The sequence below is a fragment of the Carex rostrata genome, chromosome 29 (genome assembly GCF_964058835.1).
Source record: "Carex rostrata chromosome 29, lpCarRost1.2, whole genome shotgun sequence".
In the NCBI taxonomy this organism is placed as follows: Eukaryota; Viridiplantae; Streptophyta; class Magnoliopsida; order Poales; family Cyperaceae; genus Carex; species Carex rostrata.
Window position 1 is genome coordinate 1,870,113 of NC_135946.1, and position 10,350 is coordinate 1,880,462.

Here is a 10,350-nt window from a genome sequence, read left to right on the forward strand (position 1 = left end):
AATCGGTTTGAACAGTTTGGATTAGTCGTTCGAAATCGATTTGATAGGTTTTATAGTCGGTGTTATATAGACTGAAATGACACTGATGTTATATTAGCCAAACTCATTACTAAATTGATTTTTCTATTGACAAAAGCTTTTATTGTAACAAACCAAAACAAAAGCAAACAACATCTTGGTAGATATACATATCATCCCATAAAAGATGAAACAAACATGACCATATGAAACTACTTACATGACATCTTACTATATTCCAAAAGTATCCTCTCAAGTTAAAACCAACTGGAGAGGAAGAAAGGAACCTACTTGAACAAAATCCAGAGATGAGCTTTCCCTGTCAAAAGTCTTCTGTTTGGGTTTATACAGAACTTGTAAGATAGAGAGAAAGAGAAAAATTGGCCAAATGAAGTCAACTAGAAAATTTTTAATTCCAACTTGTTAGGTGTCTCAGTGTATATATATTTACTCCCATCAAAAAAAGGGGTAGAGAAGAAGAAACTAAACAAGTGAGATTACAGTCTTACAGGAAAGAAGACTAATTGTTTCTCTTATCAAATTAGAAGAGAAAGAGAAAGAGAGAGAGACATGGCAGGAGGAGGAGCTCAACCCTTAGGAGTAAAAAAAGAGAGAGCGGCGCAATATAAAGGCCGCGTAACGCCATATGTGGTATACTCATGCCTCGTCGCGGCCCTTGGTGGTTCTATCTTCGGTTATGATATCGGAATTTCCGGTAAGTGTTTCAATCTTTCACAAATCCTTTGCCTAGTATTTGAAAAAGAGAAATAATTAGAACTTAATTGTATGATAATTTGAATTAAAAGTAAGTTTGGGTTAGTGAAAAAGTAGTTGTTCTGAACTGTTGTGTTAGCCGGAATTAGTCTGCTATTCCGCTATTCTATTGAAATGTTGAGGTAGCTCACTATTCTGGCTAATCTCACTCTTAATCCAAACACATGCATACTCACAAAAGAAAAAAGAATTTGTATGATAATTGGAAATATGAAAGATTTTCAATATGGGTACTGGTATGTTCCTATAATTTGGGTACTGGTATTTCAAATTAGTTGTCTGGTACAAGGTAATATTTTAATATGTTATCTGCATTAAGAGAATGTTTGAAAAAGATGCTCCAGTTTAAGTACAAGGTAGCAGATACCTTCATAATAGCTGTCCCTTTTTGCTTTTTTCTTTTGAATTTCTCTCCATTTTCTTTCCTTTTTTGTCTCTCTTTTTCTTTAGTGAGGTTTGGTGCAGATATTTTTTACTGGTTTATCAAAGAAAAATCTTTGTTATCATTAGACTTACATCATCAAGTTAAAGTTTGTTAGAATTTGGGATGAATTTTAATGTGTGAAATGATCAGACATTTACAGGGGTGGAATTAGAAAGTTGTGATAATTAAGTGTAATTTTATTTTATAAGAAGGCTGAAAGGTATATTAATACATATAAAATTTAATAGACACAATTACAATTTTTGAATTTGTAAGAATACTGAAAGGTATATTAATTCATATAAAATTTATAAAATTTAATAGACAGTTACAATTTTTGAATTTATAAGAAGCTTAACACCCATTTTACAAACTTTAAAATTATGTGTTAAGTATAAATCTATATAAATTTTAATTGAGTAAATTTTATATTTTTCAAATAAAATCAGAGCATAATTTAGTTTTTTGTTTATTATTTGTAAACTCTGTGTAATTTTTATATTAAATACAAAGTATACATATATAAATTAGTGCATCACTGCATTAAATAAAGTTGGTGCTGGAGAACCCAAAATAGAGAAAATGTAAATATAAAATTTTAGAAGGTCTAATTCGCTTATTGAACAATTATAATATCAAATTAGGCGCTGGTGACACGTGCCCCACTTGATGCATCAATTAATGAGTAGCATCTATTTGCGGTTGCTTTTAGTTCAAATCTTTTTTCTTTGAGGAGAAAGATTCATTGGCCTAGGTAGGATGATATTTAAATAAGGGAATTATATTTTGATTATGGATAATCTACATGGGCCCCACCTGTCATATATACAAATTCATCATTTGGCTACGTAGGATAATATAATTCGCTAACTTTTGATTACTTACTTTTCAAAGTTTCGCTTTCAAAGTTGTCTATGTTGAATAAAATTTCAATACTTTCTTCATTTTGGTAGGGGTAGGGGTGTTCAAACAGTTCGGTTTAATCGGTTTTGGACCGAACCGAATTAGTTTGGTTTAAACGGTTCGGTTATTTCAGTTTATTGGATCGGTTCGGTTGGCTTTTCAAAACCGAATATAACTTCAGTTCGGTTCGGTTTGAAAAATTTCAAAACCGAAATAACCGAACCGACCGAACTTTCATATAATATGAATTTGATCCGAACCACCCCGGTTTATTTCTTAATACTCCGGTTTATTTCTTAATCAATTGCTTTAAATAATTAGTTTATTTCTAAATATCTTAGTTTATTTCTTAATACTCCAGTTTATTTCTTAATATACTTAGGTTTATTATAAATCAATTATTTTAAATAAAAAAAATTAATATATTTCGATTTGAACCGAACAAACCGAAATAAAACTTCGGTTCGGTTCGGTTGCAATGCTAATTCGGTTCGGTTCGGTTCTATTTTTAAAACCAAATTATAACTTTGGTTTACCAAGTTCGGTTCGGTTTCAACCGAACCGAACCGATGAACACCCCTAGGTAGGGGTGTTGATCGGTTTGGTTCGAAAATTGAAAAAAAATTAACCAAAATTTTGTTTGATTTTCAAAAATATAATCGAATCGATCGAAATAAACTTATCAACTAAATTAAAACTGAACCGAACTAAATTTTGATTTGTTCGGTTGAACCAAATAAGAAAATTAATCATAAAAATAAACATTTTTTGTTAATTTTTTGAATTTGTTTAAGATGAATTGAAAATTTTTGTTTGGTTCGATTTAATTGGTTTAAAACCGAAACAAGCAATATACATTATGTGGTAATTTTTGAATTTTTTTTTTTATAAGTGTTTGGTTCGGACGGTGGACGAGGTTAAAATTTTTGGTCGGTTTTGACTAACTGGTTTTAAAATTTCTAAACCGAACTGAACTGATCCATTCTACCAAAAAAAACTGAATCGTTTAATCCTATCTCTCTCGATTCGGTTTAAAACCGACTAAACCGGACCCAATGAACACCCTTTCATTTTAGCTGAAATTAAATTACATGTAACCATTCCGACCGGAACGAGCTGAAATGATGTCCGGAACAGTAACTAGCTGAAACGTAACATTCCGGCAGAAATAAATGCTTTCTAATCTTCACTGGATGCTTGGTGGCGGCATGTGGGGTCCACTATATAAAATGCATTATCTTGACCTGGCATTCTGGCAACATTAATTTCTTCTTCTTTCCCCTCAAAAAAAAAAAAAAAAAAACATTAATTTCTTTTAGGTTTAATATTTGGGTTTTTCTTTCTGTATACTTTTCTTGCTCCATGCGCCTTATAATGATTGTTTTGGTACTTTTAATAAGGAATTATTCTAAAATAAATAAATAAAATTATAGGTATGTTATTTGAAATATATATATAGTTTTTACATTCAAATTTCATGTAATTTAAGTATTATTTGTTGATACATAAATAATTGTTCATGTTAGACTGTTGATATTTAGTGTCATTTGATTTACAGTTTAATGTATATTAAATCTTGTCATATTTTTATAGATATAATATATTAATAACATTAACCATATATAATTTTAAATTTTAAATTTAAGTTTTTTTTTTTAATTCTCAAGATTTTCAGAATAAAAATTTTTTGTCATTGATTCGTCTCATCATCATCATCATCATCATAATAATAATAATAATAATAATAATATTTTATAATAAGAGAAGTTTGGCATTTGTTTATTTTTTTCTAAAGATTCATACTTATATAATAATATATTTTACTTATGCGGCAATATCAATTTTTTTTTATTTCACTATAACAATTCCTGAAATTGGATAATAATCAATTAATTTACATGATTAATTAGTAATTACCCATATGAATAACTAAAATTTGTGTTTAATTTTCAGGTGGTGTGACATCAATGGATCCATTTCTTAAGAAATTCTTTCCAGTAGTTTACCACCAAAAGAACTCAGGTACTCAAAATAACTACTGTAAGTATGACAACCAGGGTTTAGCAGCATTTACATCTTCTCTGTATCTCGCCGGCCTCGTAGCTTCTCTCGTCGCCTCCCCCGTCACGAGAAACTATGGTCGGAAGATCAGCATTGTGTGCGGCGGTATTAGTTTCTTCATTGGTGCCACTCTCAATGCTGCTGCGGTTAATCTCGCCATGCTTATCTTAGGAAGGATATTGCTCGGTGTTGGAATCGGATTCGGTAATCAGGTAATTTCAAACATTTTTCATTATTTAAACAACTTTTAATTTTTTATATAGTGATTAAAGATAATATTCTCTTTGTGAATGTTTGCATGTATTTTTCAGGCAGTACCGCTGTACCTGTCCGAGATGGCACCGGCACACTTAAGAGGTGCCTTAAACATGATGTTTCAATTAGCCACAACATCCGGCATTCTCACGGCAAACTTGATAAATTCTGGGACCCAACATCTAGACTCATGGGGGTGGCGCCTTTCGCTCGGTCTCGCTGCAGCACCAGCCTTGTTAATGACAATTGGTGGGTCCCTCCTGCCAGAGACTCCTAACAGTTTGATCGAGCAAGGGAAAGTCGACGAAGGTAGGAGAGTTTTAGAGAAGATTAGAGGCACCAAAGAAGTAGATGCCGAATTTCAAGATATGGTCGAGGCAAGTGAACTATCGAACTCGATCGAGAACCCTTTCAGGCAAGAACCTATATTAATATCAATTTATTATCAATTATACATCTCTGTACCTGTTTTTCGGTTTTCTAATATTGACTGAATCAACAATATCAGAAACATACTAGAGAGGAGGAACTGGCCTCAACTGGCAATGGCGATATTCATGCCAGCATTTCAAATTTTAGGTGGCATCAACTCCATTCTGTTCTATGCTCCTGTTTTGTTCCAGAGCATGGGTTTCGGAAGCAATGCATCGCTTCTGTCGTCTGTTCTGACGGGTGGCGTGCTTTGCGGTTCAACTGTGATCTCCATAGTTTTGGTTGATAAGGTGGGAAGGAGGAAGCTGCTTATCAGTGGAGGAGTACAAATGATTATTTGCCAGGTGCATATATATACTCTAGCTTTCTTTTCTGTCAAAAAATAAATGACAAAAATAATAGGAGTGAGGTGATGGTCCTATGCATAGCATGGATTAGTCCGTACTACGGATCATATCTCAGTTTTTAAAGTCCAAACAGTCAATTTAAACCATTCAACTTGATCTTCATATAAAAAAGGTACTTGATAACTAAATTTAATACTTTTTTAGAAAAAAATTTACTATTTTTTCAGATAGGTAGAAAATCACTAATTTTGAATGGTCTAGAAACATTAAATCAGGTGATTTTCTACTATCTAAAAAAATAGTAATAAAATTTTGATTTACAAATACATTTTCATAAGGTGATCATATGAAATTGTTCGGATCAACTGTTTGAATTGTGAAAACGTAGATATTGATCCATAGTACCATAGCCTCACTCTAAAAATAATAGAATTGAACTAACTAGTTTAAAAAAATTGTAGACAATTGTAGCCATCATACTCGGAGTAAAATTCGGCGATGACAAAGAACTAACCAAAGGTTTCTCCGTTGCGGTGGTGCTCGTCATATGCCTCTTTGTGCTTGCTTTCGGTTGGTCATGGGGCCCACTCGGGTGGACCGTTCCTAGTGAGATTTTCGCCTTAGAGACCCGCTCAGCGGGCCAGAGCATAACAGTTGCTGTCAATCTCTTGTTCACCTTCGCCATTGCTCAGTCGTTCCTCGCCCTCCTCTGTGCCTTGAAGTTCGGCATCTTTTTGTTTTTCGCCGGGTGGATAGTAGTTATGACTATATTTGTGTACTTCTTTGTACCTGAGACGAAGGGGGTACCGATAGAGGAGATGACTCTTCTTTGGAGGAAGCATTGGTTGTGGAAACGGTTTGTGCCGGAAGTTACGATCGATGCGGAAGATGGAGAATTTACTAAAAATGGCAAATGATTGAAAGAAATTGAGTTGCAAAGATGATATATGTTTACATACCAGTGCTTGATTTTATTTTTCCTTTCCATTTTTTTTTAAATAGGAAGCAAAACCTTCTGTAATGTTGTGTTTAGGGTTTCTTGATTGTTTCCTCTTTTCTTTTTCTTTTTTTTTTTAATTTGCGTTCCAGTCCAGCTAGCATGGTTGACAAATTTTTTAACTTCTCGGAAAATTAATAGCCCAATAATTATAAATTATTCTTCAAATAAATCATTTAATTACAACTATTTGCACTCATCATTTTAACATTATGTTATATAATTGTATGTATTGGGCCAGTTAAAATTAAATACCCAGCACAATTGAACAGATATCCTCAAATTTCATCTAAATTTTTATTCTGATACAGTCCAGTAAATGTTAAAAGGGCCTATGTTTTTAGTAGAGAACTGAAAGACATTCATTTAAAATAAGGGGTATATTTGTCAATTCAATTTTTAAAATAACTGTAATAATTTTAAAAAAGCAATAATGTTAAGTTTTTAAGGAATTATTAAATATTATGGTGTTTTGATGGATAAACTGACTAGTTTAGAATTTTGTATAAAAAATCTCAATCAATTGTCTTTTTATTCCTCAGCACACTAAAAATTCTCCAAAATGTTTACAAGTAGGAAGTTGTATATATTTGTTTTCTAAATCTTATCCCCTTGATGAGTTGAGCACCATATGTCATAAGATCCCCTAATTTATACATTTTTGTGGTTAAAATATGGTTTATACAACAACTTTAATTATCAGCATTCTACATTTATGTACTTTTACCAGTTAGTGTTGCAAGTACACCCACAATTGTTGGTTCTTTCAAATAAAGGAGAATCTACGAAAAAGGATACCAAAAAATCAAATAGCAATTGATGAATCAAAGAGATAGAACTCCTAAAATATAAATCAGAATTTGTATAGATTGATATCAACACTTCAGATTAAACTAAAGAGTTAAAAAATAGCACATATAGACTCTGAAAAACATAAGAATAAAATTAAAAGTAGCACATGTATTAAACTGTACATATAACAGTAAGGTACCAGAAATACCAGACTGGTTTTTTTGCTGGATCATTTTTTTGCCATAAGGGTAAAACTGTCAATTTAATTTTTCTGTTAATATTAAACTTCATTTTTAAGTGATTAAATTAAGAAATGGATATATTAACAACATACTCAAGAAAAAGAAAAAAATGTTACCTCTGCTTCATCTTTTACTCAAACAGAATTATGCATTCCTAGTAATCTTCTCTTCGCCTTATTTCACTTCAAATTCCAAGCAAATCATATCTCACTTCTCTCTGCACAAAACAACACGAATTTCGATGCTACACCAACCATTCATTCCAAGTTAGAAATTATAAAAATGTATTGATCCATATAAAAACAACACCGAATATTTCTCTTTTATTAAAAGTGGTACAACAACCACCCGGCCGAATTTATATAGAAACAACCTTAAATTCTACTACATCTTTTATACATAAACCAGCATCAAACAAACCACAGATCGACCATCCTATAACATAAAAACCAGTAACAAACAAATCACATACCCTTCTATAACATCTCACAAAAGTGCAAACAACACTAAGAAAAAAACAAAAAAAGAAGAAAACCCTCCGGTCTCAGATTACATCACAGACCTACCCCTTTCTTTTCATAGCATTTCTTGACCAAATACTAGAGAGGAGAGAGAAAGGGGTGGATACCAGTCTCGGTACCACCATCATTGAGTTATCCAAAGCACACCACATTTATACACAAGTACCTAAATTAATTGCTTATTACCACCCACTAGCCTCCTGCAATCCATCTTCTCTAATTTGCAAAGACGACACGGCCTGAGCAGCCATGAATCCGGGGCAAAAATCAACCCGTGGGCCCAGGCCCATCTCTCTCATGGGCTGCAGAGAAGGAAACAGGACATCTCCAGTCCCCCTTTCGCTCCACCTATTATCTCCATTATGGTGCAATTCGCAACCTCCCCAAGTAAAATTTTGGCTGATTTTGATTTTCGCCAGATCCTCTGTGGCGTCTTCCCCAAGTAGCACGTGCAGTGCAACAGCCTCTGCAACACGGGCCCCCTCTTCGTCAAGCCTCTCTTGTTCTTCTTTCTTTTTTTGTTTCTTCTTTTCTAATTCAGATATTATAGCTGCTGAAGCGGCAAGTGCTTTTTCTAGTCTTCTTCTTTTCTTCTCTGCTTGTTTCTGACGGTCTAATTCGGAATTAACGGGTTGTTTCTTTTTGGGTTTTTTTAAAACTATACGACTAGGCCCAGATTTGTCCATACCATATACTCTTCCCTCGTCTTTATTCTGTTTGAAGTTTAAATTCTCTAATCAATATTACAAATAAATAATAAAATTAAATAATTTCAAAAGGAGGCAATGATATGAGAGAGAATCAATTACCAGAATAGGAGTTATTTTATGGAAAATTATAGTGCTTGAGATCGTGCACCTCTGATTCCTCTGTCAAAATCCTCTTTTGCAACTCTAAATTTATGTGCTGTCCCTTTCTCCTGCATTGTTTTTCTTCTTTCTAAAAAAGTTGTCCTACAAAATTTTTAAAAAAAAGTATTTGTAAAAAAACAAAGAAATTGAATTATAGATGTATGCATACATACAAGAAATTCATATCAAGGTGCCCATTCTATGACAGATTTTATTTTATCTTCCATTTTTGTACATTTAATAGGCCTTGTGTTACCACCGACCAGTATTTTTTTGGGGGGTGTTCTCTTAATTCAAACTGAATACAACTGGATCTAGTACAGTATGAATTGGCAATCCAAAGAAATAAGGAGTGTTCTCTCGATTATAACAGAGAAATTAGGGTTTGGGCTAGCAAACCTGGTTTTGAATTCATTACTGGCATTTCTTTCAATTGTTTTCAGATTCATTCTTTCCCAAAAGAAAAACAACATTATAAAGATCCTAGATTTACACAGTATTTGGGGTGTTCTCTCAATTCCAACTGAATGCAACTGGATCTAGTACAGTATGAATCAGCAATCCAAAGATATATAATTGTAATTTCTAACGAGTCATTGAATATAAGCTAATAGGCCTTAAATTACCAGTATCTTTTTCAAATATTTTTCCAAAATAGAAAGGGGGAAAAAAAAACCTGGTTTTGAGAGTGGTGCAAGAGAGGGGACAGACAAGCGGGTCCCACTACACAGGTCGATTGGATTGGATTCGAATCGATGAGATTCGATTTGGGTTGGATTGATTAGATTGGATTGAATTTGGTTGGAAGAAGAAAACCCTAACTGAGGGAAGAACTCTTTTTACTTCTCTTTCTAATTTTTCTTTTGGGGAAGAAAGAAAGCTTTGGTTGCTTGGTCGGTTGGGATTTTTATAAGTGAATATTTTAACAAATAGTTTTGGCTTCACACAGCGCACCAACCATTTACAGTGCTGCTTGGAATCTTAGTCTGTGCGCTGCGTGAAGGAATAACTAATCTGTTAAATTCTTTACCTGATTTTATTGGTTTGTTGGTTGCACCTGGTGCACCGATGTGTACAGGAATAAGGATCCACTAAAGTATCTCCAGACCGTTCGATCTGATCTGACACGAATATTGAAGACCCAGATTCTGATCGTACAGTCTGGATTTAAAAACATAATTTGTGTTACTTTAGGAGTCTGGACTCGGTGAAAAGGCATCTGCTGCCAAACATTCTGGTAAAGATATTACCAGAGTATTTTCGGCTTCCTACAGCGCACGAACCACATGCAGCGCTGTTTTAATTCTACAGTTCGTGAGCTGTATGAAGCCAAAACTGCTCTGTTAAAATCTTTACCAGTTTATACTGCATTTTATTTCTACAGTAGAGTTACAGTACATCTCGTGTTCATGTTTCCGGATAGAGATATTGACAGAGATATTCTGACGTAATTCAGTGCATCAATTGTAGATTTTCATCTAATCTCTATTGATTATGCGTTGCGTAAAGTAAAATTGACTCTGTATAGTTTAAGAAATTATTATCCGTATCCAAATAGTAGATATATACTATATAGTTTAAGAAATTATTATCCGTATCCAAATAGTAGATAGTGGCTAATATGCATTCGGTTGCATATGGACCGAAGTGCTACCGGTCCAAATTTGATTTTTCAAAGTCCAAATGGCCGATCCAAACCGTTCATCTTGTTCTCCATATTAATATGTGCTTGG

General features: G+C 33.4%; 2 protein-coding genes across 2 annotated transcripts; one reads left to right on the forward strand and one right to left on the reverse strand.

The window, feature by feature from the left end:
- Positions 1–352: 352 nt before the first annotated feature.
- On the forward strand, positions 353–6,265 carry STP7 (sugar transporter protein 7). The gene is made up of 5 exons (XM_078294823.1): positions 353–733; positions 4,073–4,392; positions 4,492–4,850; positions 4,944–5,211; positions 5,676–6,265. Exons 1-5 carry the CDS (start codon positions 589–591, stop codon positions 6,129–6,131), a joined length of 1,548 nt encoding a protein of 515 aa, XP_078150949.1. The 5' UTR covers positions 353–588; the 3' UTR covers positions 6,132–6,265.
- A 1,277-nt stretch (positions 6,266–7,542) lies between these two features.
- Positions 7,543–9,497, reverse strand: LOC144546396 (uncharacterized). Its single transcript, XM_078294931.1, has 3 exons — positions 9,294–9,497; positions 8,625–8,719; positions 7,543–8,479 (listed from the first exon to the last, which is right to left on the reverse strand). Exon 3 carries the CDS (start codon positions 8,450–8,452, stop codon positions 7,949–7,951), a length of 504 nt encoding a protein of 167 aa, XP_078151057.1. The 5' UTR covers positions 8,453–8,479; positions 8,625–8,719; positions 9,294–9,497; the 3' UTR covers positions 7,543–7,948.
- Positions 9,498–10,350: the final 853 nt, after the last annotated feature.

What these genes read in the sequence shown, in the direction of transcription:
- STP7 (XM_078294823.1), top strand. Translation starts at nt 589, where the DNA reads ATGGCAGGAGGAGGAGCTCAACCCTTAGGAGTAAAAAAAGAGAGAGCG. An exon ending in TTATGATATCGGAATTTCCG is followed by an intron (nt 734 to 4,072) that starts GTAAGTGTTTCA and finishes TTTAATTTTCAG; the next exon opens with GTGGTGTGACATCAATGGAT. An exon ending in GAATCGGATTCGGTAATCAG is followed by an intron (nt 4,393 to 4,491) that starts GTAATTTCAAAC and finishes TGTATTTTTCAG; the next exon opens with GCAGTACCGCTGTACCTGTC.
- LOC144546396 (XM_078294931.1), bottom strand. Translation starts at nt 8,452, where the DNA reads ATGGACAAATCTGGGCCTAGTCGTATAGTTTTAAAAAAACCCAAAAAG.